Below are 19,557 nucleotides of genomic sequence, written 5' to 3'. Positions count from 1 at the left end.
TATATACGTAAAACCAAAAAAAATATCATTGACCACTATAAATTTTTTTTTATTAATTATGATATTTGATTCCAAACAACATAAAAAAATAATATTTCAAAAAAATACAAAATGAAATTAATAAATATAATATAAACTAAAAATAACGAGTGACGTAGGGCAGATACCAACCTAGTATATCTTAATTACAATATTTATGCTAATTATCATTGAATGTATCTTAAAATAACCAAACAGTACATTTTAATAGCTATAAGTACACACTGCTAAAAAGTTTTAATAGCTATAAGAACACTTTTCACCTCAGCCTCACATTAGTCTCTCACAAAGATACACACAGAGAAGAGAGAAGAGAAGAGAAGAGAAGAGAAGAGGATGGGATCTATATCGGCAGCTCCGGGAACCACCGTCTTGTTCTCCAATCTCCGTCGCCACAGTCTATACGATCGTCGCCATGAGAATCTATCCGTCGTTTCGTCTTCTTCACAACCGTCTCTGATACCACGGCAGAGATGGCTCTACGTCCCTAAGACGAGGTTGAGAAGAGAGATTCTAAAGGTCGATTTCATCGCAAGAGCTGCTGATTCCACTAGCTCTTCTCCATCTGTAGCTTCCGGTGACGGAACCTTAATCCCCGATGATGAATTCACTCTAGCCAAGGTTTATATTTTCCTTCCTGACCTTTTCAATCCCTAATTTAAGTGTCTCCGCTCCAATTAGGTAGAGTGATCTGAAATTGGGAAATTGGGAAATTGGAACAAAGTTTCACATTGAGTGTTTTGGATTTTGCAGATTTCGTTTGGTGTTATTGGGCTAGGTCTCGGGGTTTCGCTACTCTCGTGAGTTCTTTGATAACGCCTTTGTTTGTTGCTATAGAGTTTATATGTGAGTTTTTTTTTTTTTCTTTTTTTTTCAATTATGGATGTGTTAAAATCCTACAGGTATGGTTTTGGGGCTTATTTTAATATCCTTCCTGGATCTGAGTGGTCTGCTATTATGCTTACATATGGATTTCCCCTTGCTATTATTGGAATGGCTCTCAAGGTACTTATTGTTCTAATGTCCCTGAGAAAGTGGAATATTTCAGATGGCTGTAACTTTATTGTGAAATTTGACTTGTGGTGTATTAGAGTTACTTCAATTATTTGTTTTGTTCTATTTTGCTTCTTCTGTAGTACGCAGAACTCAAACCAGTTCCTTGCTTGAGCTACTCGGATGCAGTGAAGCTTAGGGAAAGCTGCGCTACTCCTATTTTAACACAGGTACTTAATTGTTTATGGACCTCTGGTGATTGCTCTTGATACTTACAGGCGTACCTTCATTCTGATTATAGATAAATTCTTCATAATTTAGTTCTACATAGATTTTTCATAACATATTTTTGTTTCTTGTTAGAGGATAGATGTTAGTAGTTGTCGTCATTAGTATTTGGATATTCAGTCTCAATGCTAGCTCGAATTCAGAGTGGTATGCTCACTTGCACAAGTTCTTGCTTACACAAAAGTTCAGTTAGTTTCCCTTTTGCCTATATGACATTGAAATTGTAGTCTTGTCAGTGCACATTGGATGCTAAACTTACTTCTCTTGAAATTGTAAATGTGCCGGGATTCTTATTTCCTTTATTAGGTTAGAAATGATGTCACGAGATACCGTTATGGAGATGAACAACATTTGGAAGAAGCATTAAAACGGATCTTTCAGTATGGACTGGTAAGCTATTTTATTGAAACAAAAATGAAGCATATAACAACACGCTTTCTTAGTTGCGGTTTAACCCATCTTTCTTACAACTGCTTTGGTCATAAGGGAGGAGGAATCCCAAGACGTAGTGCACCTATCTTACAGATGATTAGGGAGGAGGTAAATTTAATCATGTGCATGAATTTACATATATTGAAATGAACATTGACCTGTGAAACTACACTTACCCTGATCATTCTCGATAACTCATGTTTGTAGGTCCTGACTGAAGGTCGTTACTGCTTGGTCCTTGTATTTGAGGCGAAAGCTCTGAATTTGTCAGATTTTGAAAAAAGACAGGTATGATTACCTTTATAAACTAAATAGCTACAGTATGCACTTATTTGCTTAGCGCGTAGGAAAATAGCATAACTAGTTTCATCGTATGTAGTCTCTAAGAAGTAGAATTACTCTGAAACTGAACTTTTAAAACATAAAATTGTTTTGATAGGCGAAATTCACTTCCTTCTTTGGACCAGACATTACTGCAGAAGTTGGTAAGTAGTAAATCAATTCACCATCCAATTTCAGGTTCTCGTTTGTTAAATTGATTTCTGAACCATTAAAATTTTTGCTTTGAAGGTAAAGGAGAAAGTGAAAATCTCTATGAAGTAAGACTGATTTCCAACGTCTCCACCAACTCTGTATCTTCTTCCTCTTAGATATGTACAATCACATAAACAGCTACGTTTCTGTCATTTTGCGCTTGTATATCAGTTCAATATAATCATTTCTGTATACAGTACTTTAAAAGTGTTGAGGCTGGAGGTGAATATAGTATGTATATAGATTGCCATCGTAGTATACTTGTATTCTTTAATTCAGTCATGTCGTGGTCTAGTTATGAATTTTCTCTGGAGATGTGGTTAGAGACAGAATGAGAGAAGCTTCTACATTGTGAAGGAGGAAGTAGAACGTGCATTGCCATGTCCATGATCCTTAAGCTTCATTCTTCACCATTGTGGTTTGTTCTAGATGACCTTTAAAAACTTGCAACGATTGCCAAGTCAACCAACATTTTGGTACAAAAAACAGAATGAAAAGGGCAAAGAAAAAAAGAAAAAAGAAACAGAACAACCGGACTGAGTTATTTTATACAGAGTGGTGAACATTTTGGAGCATTTGAGGAACATACAAAAAAGGGTTTCAGATCCATACGAGAGGGTAAGGGTTAGGATGGTAAGTATTTGGCTGGATCATTTAAAAAAAAAAAAAAAAAAAAATAGCACCACTGATGCAAGGAAAAATACTCTTTTGAGTAAGAATTTATTTGAGCAAAGTCCTGGAGGTTTGGAAGAATCAGGCTAACAAAGAAAGTGCGGACTTTTATATCCATTGTCAATCATGTAGCAGTAGCAATTTATTTTTGACTTTGGTGTCGATAGACATTTGCCTTGTGGAAATAAGTCATTGTTGCAACTTGCAAGACTCTATGCACAATGTGTGTTATCATTTTTTTTTTCTATAAACAGTTCCGAGGTGCCGCTAATCTATCTGCCCGGTGTCTTCTTACAATAAGCATTAGTCTTTTGAGCATGTCCTTTTAGCCTTCCTGATCATTAAGACTACGTACGGTAGACTTTAGAAAAACTTGAGAAACTTCAAAAAAAAAGACAATCTACATGATGAAAAATGAAGCTAAGTTGGTGTTGGTAATATTGAATCTCACATGTTCGTAATTTTCTTTAACAACTAAATGAACATATGCATTGTTTTCTCTGGGAGAAATTAATCTCACGCATGTTCGTAGTTTTATAGTTTCATTTATGTCCCGTTGAAATTTTAAAAATTAAATGCAACTTGTAATAAAAGTCAAGCAATGTGGATAAAAACAAATAAAAAAGAAACAAAAGCTTGTCCGAACAATTTATAAATTATAAGGAGAAGAATGCAGTTGTTCTCATGAAACAAGAAAGAACCAAACTACGAAGACCAAGAGATGAGGATAGTTTTGTTATTATTATTCGTTCTATTTCATAAAGGTTTCTCCTCCGAGTATGATTCGAGAATTTCATCCTCAATGCCCCTAAAAATATCTAAACGAAGACCCATCTTATCCCCTAAAAGTATTTTTAAGCTTGGCTTTTTCACACCGGCCGTAGTAGGTGACCGTTGGTATCTCGGTATATGGAACCGAAGGTTCCCTAGTGAAGTGGTATGGGTTGCAAACAGAAACAATCCACTCCCCAAGCCCATCGGAACACTCACAATCTTCAAGAACAACCTCCACCTTGTTGATCAATACGGTAAGTCTGTTTGGTCAACCTCAACCAATGGGACTAGCCAAAGACTGAACAAGTCGGTATTGACTGGAGAGCTTCTTGACAATGGCAACTTGGTATTGCGATGCTCCGACAAGCACGACTCAAGTGAATTTTTATGGCAAAGCTTCGACTATCCGACTGACACGTTACTCCCTGATATGAAAGTGGGTTGGGATAAGAAGTCGGGTCTAAATAAGATATTACGATCATGGAAAACCACTGACGATCCTTCAACCGGCGATTACACTTACAAAGTAGAAATCCGTGAGCCTCCAGAGTGGTCCGTGGAATAGTGTGAGTGACACGGAAACAATGGGAAAATTGAGGTACGGAACGTACAATCTTACAGTGAGGAGTGAGGAAATCAGCTATTCATTTAGCATAAGTAACGCTAGCTTTTTCTCAATATTGAGATTGAGTTCTAACGGAGCATTGAACAGGTCCACATGGATCCCAAGATCAGGGAAGTTCAAGAGGATAGGTTATTTATTACCAAATGATGCGTGCGATGTATACAACACATGTGGGCCTAATGGTCTATGTGACATAAACACCTCACCGCCCTGTAATTGCATCCACGGGTTTCAGCTAAGAGAACAAGAGGCGTGGGAACTACAAGATAGAGAAAGCGGGTGTGTGCCGAAGACTCAGTCAAGGTGCTCTGGAGATCAGTTCTTAACTCTGAAGAACATGAAACTACCAGATACAGCAGAGTCAGTTGTCGACATGAAACTTGGGTTGAAGGAATGCGAGAAGAAGTGCTTAAATAATTGCAACTGTACTGCCTACGCGAATGAGAGTATGAAAAACGGTGGTTCAGGTTGTATTATTTGGGTAGGGGAGCTATTGGATGTCCGGAAGAACAAGGTTGCCGGTCAAAATCTTTATGTTAGGATGGACGCCATTTATATCGGTTCGTTTCTCCCTCCACAACTAGACAAAAAATCCAATTAACTAACTCCATAGGACCCTAAAATATTGAAATATATGTTATATCTATACTATTAAAGCAGAAGTACTCACTAACTCAAATTGGAGCATGACTTTGTTTTGATACGTTTTTCATTAAAAATGATTAGAGAATCACTTAATTTAATCAAATTAACCTATAGTTTCGATTTATCTAAATAATCATTATACCCTTTGCTCGACCACTTAATTACGACCGGGTCGGGACGCGGATCCTCTTTAACCCGAAAATAGAAGAAATAAAACTCACGGATCTGTTTGTACTCCAAGTTTATAATATTCGGATCATGTATGTTGTTTGGTTCAAGAATAATTATTCATGTCGCCAAACAGAGGTATAATCCCTACAAATAAGGAAAATGGTATCTGAGTATTTAATGGCTTCAGTAATATCAAATATTAATTACTACCATACTTAATCCATATAATTATTACGAATATTAATAATAATGAGAAATCTTTAATACTTATAGATTGTGACTTTGTTGCTTCCAAAATAATCAATAGATGAAATACGAAATTGTATATATATGTAAACTTATTTGATTTGCTTTTATATTGTAAGATATTTACGGAAACAACAAATCAACTTAATACAATTAAATAAAAACAAATCATCATTTAGTTTAGATTTTTTAATATTTCCTTAACGAAATTATAGTAATTAATTATGATTATTATAGATGGAAAGAGTAGAAAACGCAGAAATTATATATATGTAAAGTTGTAAACTAATTTATAGAATATATGTAATATATATCCCACATCGACTAAATATTTTGGAATATGGTTCATAATCACTATAAATATATGACTAATATGTTTTGAGTACAAATGGGCAGGAAGTTTGATTTATCAGATATCCAAATTTAACAGTTTAATTTCGTTCTATATTTGAGCATATTTAAATTTTTAAAAAGATTATAAATACATATTAAAATATATTTACGTTTTTAAAATTTTTTAAGAGATTATAAATACTTAATTTTTTTGTAGAATTTTTAAATTATTATAAATATTTGAACTCCTTCGAAAGTTTAAAATATTAGAATATATTTAAGTCTATATAATATTTAAGTAATATTAATATTTTTACTCTTAAAATTTTTAAAATATAAAAAAGTTTGAGTTAAACCAGTTAAAACAGGTATTTTTATCAAACTATAAATTAAATTGATTTTTTACAATTTTGCTGAGATTTGATATATCAAATATTAACTTCTAAATGATAACCTAAATATACCTAATCTAACTATAAATACAATGGTTTCCCAACTATTGAAATATCTCACATTAAAATTTAACAAGCAACTTCTCCTCTTTTGACGACAAACCAAAATAAAGAAAAACTCATCCTCTTACAAACTACTATCTGATATTGCGGTGTGTCTATCATCTTACAAAACTACTATCCGATATTGCGGAGTGTCTATTCTCTTACAAAACTACTATCCAATATTGCGGTGTGTCTGTTTCCGTGAAAACCTACATTTTACAAACTACTTACGCTATTAGAATTTCCGATTTACTGTATAACCCCAAATATACAAATAAACACTATATAAACAAAGAAAATAAGTCAAAATAAAAAACTACAATACAAAAATACAAATTACAAAAAAAAAACTAACAAAATATATAATCCCGTGCTGTAGCACGGGGTATCACCTAGTAAAATTTATTCTTTATGTTTTACAAAATTCTTCATTCATAAGTTTTATTTTTAAGGTTAATTAATTTTATAAAACATAAAGAATAAATTTTCTATCTCATTAACAAATATAAATTTTGTATTTTAAAGGTTATTTTCTTCATTAAATTGTATTGTTAAGGTTAACTGTATCCTTTTCAACTCATCAAACCAAAACACTCATTCACGTGATAATATACAAATTAAGACTATTAATCATTTTTTTTGTGCACCTAAGACTATTAATAATGTAACACAATAATAACGTGATAAATTTTTGTAAACTTTTTAACTTGTTTTTCATTTTTTTAGGTGAAGAAGGAAACATCAATAAGAAAGAAGGAAACAACAATACAACAATAATAATTCTTGTTGTTGTTGGAGTCGTTATTTTTCTTATTGTAAGTTTTATTATACTGTTTTACGTTTGGAAAAGAAAAAAGAGGCCGCCAAAAAAAGCAGTTGCCGCACCTATTGGTATGTTTGTGATATAGATAATTAATCTCTTTTTCTTATTCAATACTTTGTGTCTCAATGGAATTTTTTTTGTTTTCGTTTTTAACTAAAGTAAGTGAGTAACTATATATATACTTTTTTATTCTATTCAGGAGAATTACATTTTGAGTCTATGGAACTTGAAACTATTGTCCAGGCCACCCAAGGTTTTTCTGATTCAAATAAAATAGGAAAAGGTGGATTTGGGATTGTTTACAAGGTACATTAATATATATATTAGTTCGTTTTGCTAGACTCCTTTTAATCTATAATACATAAACAGGGGAGGTTACTTGACGGACAAGAAATCGCTGTGAAGAGACTGTCGAAGATTTCAACTCAAGGTATTGCTGGATTTAAAACTGAGTTAAGTCTGATCGCGAGTGTCCAACATGTAAACCTCGTCCAGCTCCTAGGCTACTGCTTTGAGGGGGGGGGGGGGGGGGGGGGGGGGGGTGAGATGATTCTAATTTATGAATACCTGGAAAACTCAAGCCTCAACACTTTTATATTTGGTTAGTAACTCATATTTTAAGAAGTTGTTTTTGTAAGGTTACTGAAAAGTAACTAATTTGATTTTGCTTGTGATCGTCTCCTAGACGAAAGCCAAAGCTCTAAGTTAAACTGGGAGAAGAGGTTCCAAATTATCAATGGAATCACTCGGGGCCTTTTGTATCTTCACCAAGATTCGAGATATCCGATTGTCCATAGGGACTTAAAACCCAGCAATGTTTTACTTGACAAAGATATGGTTCCAAAAATATCAGATTTTGGGATGGGAAAAGTATTTGATAAGAATAAGGCAGAAGCTAACACAACAAATATCGTCGGAACTTAGTAAACGACCAAACTATTATTAGTATCATCGTTACCTTTTGGAAATAAAGTAAACAAAAACTCACAATTGTCTTTCATGTTTCTTGCTTGACACAGCGGTTACATGTCTCCGGAATACGCGGAGGACGGAACTTATTCAACAAAGTCTGATGTCTTCAGTTTCGGTGTCTTGGTTCTTGAGATTATCTATGGAAAAACGAACAGAGAATCTTATAAATACTCGGAGAACGAAGAAAGTCTTATTAATTATGTAAGTATGTAAGCAATCAAATTATTTTCGTCTTTTTATTTGTGATTGATAAATGCTTAAAAGCTTTGTTATAATGAATAGATATGGAGGTATTGGAAGGAAGGTAAAGGGCTCGACATCATTGATCCGGTTATCTTTGACTCATCAACATTCGAACCACACGAAGTAAAAAGATGCATACAGATTGGTCTCTTGTGTGTTCAAGAACGTCCGGAAGATAGACCCACGATGTTATCAGTGTCTGTGATGCTCGCAAGCGACACAATGGAAATCGCTCTACCAAAACCGCCTGGTTATTCAGTTCGTAGAAGTCCTCTTGAGATTGGTTCCTCATCACGAAAAAGGCGAAATGAAGAGTCTTGGACTGTGACCGAAGTTACCTATTCGGGCATTGAACCTCGGTAGTATAAGGAATTTATTTATGGAGAAAGATTGTAAAAGTTGATAGAAATACGTGTTTCACAGAGTATTGCAAATTTTATTTTATATTTGTTTAGTCAGATTTATTTACTACTAGATGAGGATCCATCGGATGTGTGAATTTAAAATTTTATAAATTAAATTAAATTTAACAAAAATATATTAAAATATGTTGTACGTATTTATAAATTTTATTTTTGTTATAATACACTGATTTATATCCATTTATAAATCTTTTATGTATGTTACTGTTAAAAGTGTATTTTTTTACATCGAAATATACTTTATGTTACAAATATATTGGGTGCAAATGGTTGCAAGGTTGAAGAGATTGAACAGGTTGAAAAAAATTGTTCAACCAATTTTCACCATTTGCATTGAAAAGGTTGAAGAGGTTGGAAAAACTTATTCAGCATGTTCAACTTAAAAAGTTGGTAACATAAACTAATCCTAAAGCAAAAATATTCAACTTGTTAAACCACTATTTTGGAGATGAATGAGTTGAATATTATTCAACCCAATTTTGTTCAACCCATTTTTTCAATTTTAAGCAACCATTTACACACATTATTTATCACCACCTAGAAAATGTCTATATGAACACATTAAGCCAACTATTTTACTTTCACTTCTGCATAGTTTTTTAATTACTAAAATTGTTGGCTCAAAAAAAAATTTGAATAAAAAAGATATTACATAATATACTAATCAATGATGTATCATCACAATAATGTATGACCACCATGGTGAAAACCTCGGCTCCGTCCTCATCCCTTATGGAAAGAACATGAGAGAACCTTGGCTCCGCCTTCCTCCCTTGGGGAGATAATCTTGCGTCCAACCTCCTCCACCTTCTTCCCTTGGAGAGATAACCTTGTGTCCAACCTTCTCCACCATAGAGAGAACCTCAGCTATACTCTCCTCCTGTGTGGAGAGAACATGTTCACGTCTTTTTGTTATCTCAAAATGGCTTTCTCCAACAACCTATGAAAGTAAAAACCTTTTTCTAACGTCACAAAATCTTTTGATAGGAAGTAATATTAATTTTCCAATGTATTCATGGAAGTGTCTTTGACACACCATGATGTAGCCTATGTCTCCATAATGCCTCAACCACCACCTTGCTTAGTGCCCATGTCCACTCTCAGTCCATGGGCCCGCCTTCCTAAGTGGGCCCTACATCCCGGCCCGTGGATCCACCCATATTCAATGGTCGGTTTGTTACGTATGAGAAGCTTTAAAAAATTGTTTACCGACCCTACAAAACAACAAATGATATTTTCCTGTGCTTTGTTCTCACTTGCACAGTTCCGACAATCACTTATAGGAAGGTCACTCATCATGAAGTTCTCTCAGGACCATTGACTAAAAAAATAAGGCATTTTGGTGACATATGTGACCAAATCAATTCTTTTAAACCTTTCCGCAAACCAGGGTGTCACAATCTTTGAGCTCCTATGGATCTATCAACAACGATTTATGCTTTCTAATCTATCTATCTATATTTGTTGTAAGCTTGTGTTTGATTAGCCTTTTTTATCTATCCATTAGGTTGATGAGCTTCTACTCGTTATCTCCCTCTAGGATTAAATGAATAATGATAACAATTATGTTTGCAAAAAAAAAGAAGGATTTATGACCAACCAATCAAAGTTGAAAAATTAGAAGAAAATTAATTTAACATAATTAAAAAATAATAGAAAATTATAAGCATTGTAATATATGAATACCAAATAATTCAAAGATGAAAATATAAATTAAAAAAAAAAATCTTAAAATACTACAATAAATTTTAAAATATAGTATTAGGAAAAGAAGACGCATATATTATTTTTTTTTGGGTCAATATATTAATCTTACTTACCTATTCCCAACTGAAAAGGGAGAAAGTATGAGAAAATTTTGGTTTAAAAAAATAAGAAAAATTTACTTTCATATTAAAAAAATTTCCAATTAAACAAAGTTAAAAGCAGTATTTTTGAATAAATTATTGAAATATGAGACGATCTATGTTTATATAAAAGTGAGTATTTACAAAATTTAGAATTAATATTTAACTGTATATTTTACTTAAACCTTTTTTCTATTTTTTTGTATAATTAATAACTTAAAATTAAAAATAAGTAAATAATATTATAATTTCGAATTTTATGAAATATATCTATATATAATCTCCTTATATTTATTTAAAAAAAATTTGTATTTTTAATAAATTTTTTAATTTTTGATAATTATCATTTTACATTATTAATATTTTTTAAAACAAAATATTTTATTTTTCAAATTCCTCTTATTAAATATTAACTTTTACACATGTCAAAATCTGAGATTGATAACTTGACACATGTCAAAATCTTGTTAATGACTAACTTTCAAAACCCAACTTTATATAATAAGATAAAGATTTTACTATTTTGATAATAAAAGATAAATTAAAAAGGAAAACAATATTGTCCATGACCAAGGTATAATGTAAATTTGGTATTAAAATATAGAAAATTAAAATAAACATAAAACCCAATATTTTTTAGTGCAAATAGGCACCCCAAAGACTACTGAGTACTGACTATGTTGAGAAAAATGCCATTTCATACTTGTATTCTCATAAATGCGAATTTCTATCTGTACAAACTACTAGTGCCAATTTTGATCGGTACTCTAATAATATTCAAAATTCATTCCTGTACTATTAAAATTAAGCTGAATTCGGAGTCCACGTTAACAGATCTAAGTCAATAGTAAAAGATGCTAACTGTGACACCCCGGTTTGTGTAGAGGTTTTAACAAACTGATTTGGCCACCTATGTCACAAAAGTGCACTTATCTTTCCGGTTAGGGGTACTGAGAGAACTCCAGAGTTAAACGTGCTTATGTTGGAGTAGTCTCAGCATGGGTGATATTCCGGGAAGTGATTGCCGGAACTGTGCGAGTGAAGACAAAACTCAGCGAAAGATCATGTAGTGATTTGTAGGGACAATAACAAATCTTTCAAACCTTATGGACGTAGCAAACAGAATGTCGGATATGGATGGGCTCACGAGCCTAGTTAGAGGTCATGAGGCCCATAAAGAAAGGTGGTCCCATGGGACCAGAGTGAACATGGGGCCCACTGAGAGCTAGCGGTCGGGGTTACAAATAGTATTAGCGCCGAACCCAGACGAGTGTAGAGCCGAATGGGTTCACAGTGTCAGGGGTGACGATCTTGGTGCGCAACAAAGATGTTACGATCTGTTAGTGAGGCTGAATTGTGACACCCTAGTTTTCAGAGGGGTTTAAAAGAATCGATTTGGCCACCAATGTCGCTAAAGTACACTTTTCTTTTTGGTCAGGAGTCCTGAGAGAACTTCATAGGTAAGCGTGCTTATGCTAGAGTAGTCTCAGGATGGACGGCCTTCCGGGAAGTGATTGTCGGAACTGTGCGAGTGAGGACAAAACACAGGGAAAAATCATGTGGTGATTTGTAGGGTCGGTAAACAAGTATTTAAAATGATTTGGACTTATTAAACCGACCGTCGGCTATAGGTGGGCTCACGAGCCAGGAATGGACATGGGGCCCACTAAGTAAGGTGGGTCATGGGTTAGGAGTGGACATGGGGCCTACTAAGAAAGGTGACAGTCGAGGCGTTACAAGTGGTATTAGAGCCGAACCTAGACGAGTGTGAAGTCGAGACTCACAACATCGGAGGTGACAGTCTTGGTGCGTAACAAGGACGTTAAGATCTGTTAATGGGGTTAATTGTGACACCCAGGTTTGCGGAAAGATTTAAAAGAATTTATTTGGCCACCTATGTCACGAAAGTGAACTTATATTTTCGTTCAAGAGTCTTGAGAGAATTCCACAGTTCAGTGTGCTTATGCTGAAATAGTCTCAGGATGGGTGACATTCTAGGAAGTGACTTTCAGAACTGTGCGAGTGAGGACAAAATACAGGGAAAGATCATGTGGTGATTTGTAGGGGCAGAAACAAATCTTTAAAACTTCTTGGACGTAGCAACCTGACCGTGGGATATGGATAGCCTCACAGGCCTAGTGAGAGGATGTGAGACCCATTAAGGAAGGTATGTCCATGGGCTAGGAGTGGACAATAGTCCCACTAAGAGGTAGCGGTCGAAGCGTTAGAAGTGGTAACAGAGAAGAACCTATACGAGTGTGGAGCCGAATGGGCTCTCATTGTTGGGGGTGACGATCTTGGTGCGCAACAAGGATGTCACAATCTGTTAGTGGGGTTGAATTATGACACCCTGGTTTGCGGAGAGGTTCAAAAAAATTTATTTGGCCACCTATATCACCAAAATGCAATTATCGTTTTGGTCAAGGATCCTCAGAGTAATCCACAATTAAGTGTGCTTATGCTGGACTAGTCTCAGGATGGAGGATCTTCTGTGAAGTGATTATCGGAACTGTGCGACTGAGGAAAAAACATAGGGAAAAATCATGTGGTGATTTCTATGGTCGGTAAACAAGTATTTAAAATGTTTTGGACGTATTAAACAGACCGTGAGGTATAGGTGAACCCACGGGCTGGGAGTGGACGTAGGGCCCACTAAGCAAGGTGGACCATGGGCCAAGAATGGGCCATGGGGACCACTAAGCATGGTGATGGTCGGGGCATTACAAGTGGTATCAGAGCCGAACTCAAACAAGTGTGCAGTCAAGTGGACTCACACCGATGGGGGTTGACAACTTGGTGCGCAACAAAGACGTTGGGATCTGTTAGTGGGGGTGAACTGTGACACTCTAGTTTGCGGAGGGGTTTAAAAGAATTGATTTGGCCACCTATGTCACTTAATTGCAATTATCTTTTGGGTCAAGGGTCCTGAGAGAACTCCACAGTTAAGCGTGCTTATACTGGAGTAGTCTTAGGATGGAGGACCTTCCGGTAAATGATTGTCGAAACTGTGCGAGAAAGAACAAAACACAAGGAAAAATCATGTGGTGATTTGTAGGGTCGGTAAATAAGTATTTAAAATGTTTTGGACTTACTAAACCGAACGTCAGCTATAGGTTGGCTCACAAGCCGGGAGTAGACGTGGGGCCCACTAAGTAAGGTGGGTCATGGGTTAGGAGTGGACATGGGGCCTACTAAGCAAGGTGACAGCCGGGGCGTTACAAGTGGTATAAGAGTCGAACCTAGACGAATGTGAAGTTGAGACTCACAACATCGGAGGTGAAAGTCTTGGTGCGCAACAAGGACGTTGCGATCTGTTAGTGGCATGAATTGTGACACCCAAATTTGCGGAAAGATTTAAAAGAATTGATTTGACCACCTATGTCATGAAAGTGAACTTATCTTTTCGGTCAAGAGTCGTGGGAGAACTCCACAGTTCAATGTGCTTATGCTGGAGTAGTCTCAAGATGGACTGGGATTGGAAATGAGGCCCACTAAGAGGTGGAGGTCGGAGCGTTTACGATGCCACGTCATTACATATATGGAGTCTGAGTCTCTCAGTGTGCCCAATGTCCACTCCCGGCCCATGAGCCTACCTTTTTAATGGGTCTCACGTCCTCTTACTAGGCCCGTGAGTCCATCCATATCCAACAACCGACGTCCTACGTCCAGGAGGTTTTAAAGACTTGTTTACCGTCCCTATATATCACCACATGATCTTTCTCTATGTTTTGTCCTCACTCGCACAGTTCCGACAATCACTTCCCGAAAGGTCACCCATCCCACGACTACTCCAGCATAACCACATTTAACTGTGGAGTTCTCTCAGGACCTTTGACCGAAAAGATAAGTGCATTTTGGTGACATAGGTGATCAAATCAATTCTTTTAAACCTCTACGCAAGTCTCTGAAACTGGGGTGTCACAATTCACCCCCACTAACATATCACAACGTCTTCGTTACGCATTATGACCGTCACCCCCGACAGAGTGAGTCCACTTGACTCCATACTTGTCTAGGTTCGACTCTGATACCAAACTGAAACGATCCGACCTATTTTTTGTTTTTTTAATAAATATCATTTTCAATTAAAAAAATATTTAAAAAGCTAATGCTCATGGTTCAAACTCAAGACCTCTAATAATTTAATCATATGATGTAACCAATTGATCCAACAACTATATATAAGATAAAGTTAAACTTTTTATATTATATAATTTTTAATATTATATATCTTTTAAATAAAGATTTAAAATATTTATTGTTAATTTGGCATTAAAATGTAGAATTAAAACAAACATAGAACCAATATTTTTTTAGTGCAAATAGACACGCCAAAAGACTGCCATGCCTTAAGAAACCAGAAAATAAAAATAGAATATAATATACAAACAACTATGGTTTATCATGAAAGTAGCAGTAGCAATTTATTTTAGCCTTTCGAGTTGGAAGACGTAGACATTTGCCGTTTGGAAATTGGTCATTGTCGCAAGACTCTTTGCATAATGCGTTACCATTTTTTTTCAGACAAGTCCCAGGTGCCACCAACTTGCTTGGTATTTTCGTAGTGTAAGGACTATCAGCAACTACTTTTGGCATTCCTGATAAATTAAAGAAGATATATTTTTACATTTTTGAAATACATTTTTTAAATACGTTTTTGTGTCATCCTCTTTTATCTTCGTATTCAAACAAGTCTCAACTAAATTCTCTACAATTCTTACAACCAAACACAATCATTTTCTTATTTGATAATATTAATTTCCTAAAATATATTTATTTAATTTAAATAAATATGTTAGATTAAAATATAAATCTCTTTTTTTATTAATCTTATATTTAATTATTTTAATTATTATTCAATACATAAAGTTAATAAAATTTTAGATTTTTTTTCAGCATATAATGTGATTTGAATTTTTATAAACGGATATATATTAAAAACTGTCTTAGGATATTTGTAACCAAACAAGTATATCCACATATAGAGCTCGAAATACATTTTTGGAGTACAATAGGGTGCCATCACTTTTTGCCAACTTCGGGTCGGGTTTTTAACTAAAATTATAACCGATTCAATTATCCGGATCCTCCTTAAGATTGCCGAATATTTTGGGCGGATTTTTAATCCATATCATACTTATTTACATCCAATTGTATCTTAGGAAATATCTAATTTGCATGCCGAATTTTTAGGACCGAGTTTGACAAAAAGAATTGATAACCCAATTTATGTAATCACATCCTCTTAATCACATCCCTATAATATAGCAACTAATTCAAGATGAATACATCTTAGGAAATATCTAATTTGCGTTTAATAAATAATTACATATTTGGTAAGATCTTATTAGCTTTAAATGTACACTATTAATCCAATAATATCAATTGAGAATCATAATAAGAATATGTCAGATCATTCATTCCTAAATCCTAACTAACAAATCGTAAACTGTATATTTTCAACTTGTGAATCAAGAGTTTCTACAAAACTTTACCTACAACCATTAAAAGTATATATATAAACAAAATAATAGACCGTGGTAAACCACGGGATAAAACCTAGTTACAATGTATAATATGGGTTTGGATGTTTAAGAAGTCAAATTTTAAATTTATACTTGTATTTTTACAAATGAATTATTTTCTAATTTTATACTTCAAAAATAAAATTGTGGAATGTTTATTATATAGAATATATTTAAAAACTATATGAAAATTGTTTATTATGCGAAGGATTGGGAAATTGTTTAAACAAATTCCATGATGAACACATAATTAAACAAAAACACAACAATTAAGACTTTGTTTAGATTCATATTATATGTAAATTACCTCCACAATCCAACACCATTTGTACACCTAGCCATTTTTCTTTATTTTTCTGTTTAAGCTTGTTTAATGAAATCAATTATGTTTATAAAAACTTTGGCTTCTATTTTAAGAAAAAACATTAGATGATCCATAAATAATGCCTATGGAGAAAAATTCAAAATTGTATTTTAATGGAGTTGGATATATTTTAAAATCAAGCGTTATTCAATTATGTATTTGAAAATATATAATAAAATCTTCTGTTATTGGATTAAACATTTATTTGATTTATTTTAAAGTACTTTGTTGATGTCCAAACCAGTTACAATTAGAGATTTTAGTTCGCTAAACAGGATATCGAAATTCTCTTATAAATGTATGTCGAAGCACGTATAAGACGAGTTACAATGCTAAAATGAATTGATGAATCGTAAGTAATGAGCTATAAGGAACAGAGACGGCCCTGATTGTTCGTCTAAATCGGACTTCAACGAGCTAGCAGCCAATCGCTTGTCTTTTTATCTACCGTTCTCTTTTCACCTTTTTCCTCATTTTCTCTGAACACCGTACACTCCTATTTATAGGATATCGTGTCGGTTCGTCCATCAAAAAGACCACAATACCCTTATTCACATTCTAACATTATTTTGGGCTTTTGCGAATGTTAACGGGCCAAGCTTTGTGAACATACTTGCAAAACAATTGTTATTCAATTTTCTAATAGATTTTGTTTCATTACAGATCTTATGTATTTTACATGTAAAACATGAACAAACATGATCCTAAACATTTTTCGAAGTATGTATTTTATCTCTTCTCCCGACGAAATTGTCAAATCCTCGTCATCCCAATGTACTTCTGTCGTGCTCACTGAATCAATGTTATTTATTTTCGCATCAATATACAGTAGAATCTCCATAAATTAATACTCTCTAAATTAATACTAGCTATAAATTAATAAACTTTTCCGATCCCGAGTTGGGCCGGTGTAAAAAATGACACATTTCGATAAAATAATAAGATAATAATTTTTTTAGAAATCTATGTAAAAATATGGTCCCATTAATATCATAAATTAATAATCATATAAACTGATATATATATATATATATATATATCTAAGAAAATCTAGTGAAATATGATTCTATTGTTGTTTGCCTATTCTTGAATTTGCATTCTTTTTGGAGCTCATCTCTAATTTTTTCATTATTGTATTTTCAAATCGCATCCATAAATTGTGAAAAGTCATAGATGCGATAATTGCTTCTTTAGTAATTGGTTTTAAAGGTACCACAATATCTTCTGCGACTTCATCATTACAATGAAGGATAGTAGTAACAATTTTTTCTAAACTCTAAACTTCTAACATTTCTCATTTTTACCTAGATAATCTATTAAACAATTGACATTCAACCTATTACGATAACCAAAATTATAAATTAAGAAAATTCTTTAAAAATGTGAATGATAACAAAAGTATCTTATTTTGTAGTAGAAAATTTTCAATATGAAAATGAGAAAATCTCTTTATAAATTAATAAAATATTAATTTAATTAATTTATTGATAAATTAAAATCTCTACAAATTAATAAAATTTTATGGTCCCAATTTTATTAATTTATAGAGGTTTTACTGTATACTATATGACATATGTCCATTTTGAGTTAATTGGGCTAAATGGGCTTTGTATTTTGAGCTTTACTTAAAAGTTAAAACTATTATATATTTAGAGTCCATGATTAAATAATACTTAGCCAAAAAATCATTCTCCTTCTTCTTTCTCTCTGATTTTGCTTGCTTGACCACAAAGTCGCCGAGAAGTAACACCGGCGGAGGAAGAAAACAAGGGAGGAGTAATGGAATCGCAGAAGAAGATAGCTCATGAGATCGGAGGCATGAAGAACGATGCTCTTCGCTTTGGTCTTCACGGTGTTAAGAGCGATATCATCGGATCTCACCCTCTCGAATCCGCCTACGAATCTGTAAGCAATTCAACATTGAAGGAACGGAACACAGTGTGTTTGATTTTCTTCGTTTCTTCGTAAATTTGAGAACTGGGATTTTTACTGTGTTGTGAAATTAGGGTTTGTTTTGTTTCAGGGAAAGAAATCAGAAGAAGAAATGAAGAGGAAAGTGATTATGCATACTTATGGAGCTGCTCTTCCTTTGAAGATGGATCTTGATAGGCAAATCCTTTCTAGGTATGGATCTTTTTAACCAGTAGCATTATATAGATGAAGTTCTCTGAATCAGTAGTAGCATATATAGGTTCTATAGATTAACTGTTAAGATTGAAATATGGTTAATGGCTGTTCTGAATTTTGAGGTATTGTCTTGAGAAATGTGTAGATGAATCATCATAACTGGTTATTACATCAGAACTTGGAATCATAAACCGCATTGGATACTCTTTTAGATTTGGAAGACTTAGTATTCACATAGAGCAGCATCAACTTCCTATGGTGAAGTGAATATTTTATCTTTTTTCTCTCTGTGGAGTATTCAGGTTTCAGAGACCTCCGGGACCAATTCCGTCGTCAATGCTTGGCCTTGAAGTCTACACAGGAGCTATAGATGACTTTGGGTTTGAGGATTACTTGAATGGTAAATTGTTCTTTTACAGCTCTATTCCATTTGGTTGTGCCTTACAACTTCATCTACTGGTCGTCCACTTCTACAATCACTGTTCACTGAGCATTGCTCAAAAAGTGACTATCACATTACTCAATTCTTTGAGAAAGTTGAACTATACCATTTAGTAGTAATTAGGAGAAAAGCGTTTCAGCTTTCTTTATTTTCCTAGTTTTTCATCATTTTTTTTCTTCCGATTGTTCTAATAATGGTATCTAATCCGCAGATCCTCGTGAATCCGAGACGCGCAAACCAGTAGACTTTCACCACGGCATGGAAGTCCGGCTTGGTCTCTCCAAAGGCCCAGCTTGCCCAAGTTTCATGTAGAGTCATATATTTTCATCTCTAGGTCTCATCATATGCTTCAAAATGTAAGATCATGTCATGAATTTTTCATATTTCCGAAAAAGAATCTACTCGTTTGTTTGATCTTTTCTCTACATTGTGTGTCCTCCTCTGCTCTGCTCTGAACATAAAAAATATAAGAAATCTGGTTCAGTTTCATTCGGGCTACTGACTCCAAACTTTGGATGCTAGATTTTTGTTCTTATAAAATAA

General features: G+C 34.1%; 3 protein-coding genes and 1 pseudogene across 3 annotated transcripts; all 4 read left to right on the top strand.

Moving 5' to 3' along the window:
* The first annotated feature begins 205 nt into the window (after window positions 1–205).
* On the top strand, window positions 206–2,541 carry LOC104724229 (uncharacterized). Its single transcript, XM_010442687.3, has 9 exons — window positions 206–660; window positions 793–839; window positions 942–1,044; window positions 1,176–1,262; window positions 1,627–1,710; window positions 1,807–1,860; window positions 1,960–2,040; window positions 2,192–2,237; window positions 2,323–2,541. The coding sequence occupies exons 1-9, from the start codon at window positions 376–378 to the stop codon at window positions 2,400–2,402; spliced, it is 867 nt and encodes a 288-aa protein (XP_010440989.2). The 5' UTR covers window positions 206–375; the 3' UTR covers window positions 2,403–2,541.
* Window positions 2,542–3,679: 1,138 nt separating this feature from the next.
* On the top strand, window positions 3,680–7,996 carry LOC104728321 (S-locus-specific glycoprotein S13-like; annotated as a pseudogene).
* A 95-nt stretch (window positions 7,997–8,091) lies between these two features.
* LOC147934512 (receptor-like serine/threonine-protein kinase SD1-8) lies at window positions 8,092–8,650 on the top strand. The gene is made up of 2 exons (XM_087471269.1): window positions 8,092–8,245; window positions 8,327–8,650. The coding sequence occupies exons 1-2, from the start codon at window positions 8,099–8,101 to the stop codon at window positions 8,648–8,650; spliced, it is 471 nt and encodes a 156-aa protein (XP_087327395.1). The 5' UTR covers window positions 8,092–8,098.
* Window positions 8,651–18,077: 9,427 nt separating this feature from the next.
* Window positions 18,078–19,503, top strand: LOC104724231 (cyclin-B1-2). The gene is made up of 4 exons (XM_010442688.2): window positions 18,078–18,350; window positions 18,469–18,569; window positions 18,875–18,972; window positions 19,226–19,503. The coding sequence occupies exons 1-4, from the start codon at window positions 18,225–18,227 to the stop codon at window positions 19,324–19,326; spliced, it is 426 nt and encodes a 141-aa protein (XP_010440990.1). The 5' UTR covers window positions 18,078–18,224; the 3' UTR covers window positions 19,327–19,503.
* Window positions 19,504–19,557: the final 54 nt, after the last annotated feature.

Source organism: Camelina sativa, chromosome 11, assembly GCF_030686135.1.
Source record: "Camelina sativa cultivar CO46 ecotype springtype chromosome 11, ASM3068613v1".
NCBI lineage: Eukaryota > Viridiplantae > Streptophyta > Magnoliopsida > Brassicales > Brassicaceae > Camelina > Camelina sativa.
Note: the sequence above shows the minus strand (reverse complement) of the source record. Positions and strands in the feature narration are given on the sequence as shown.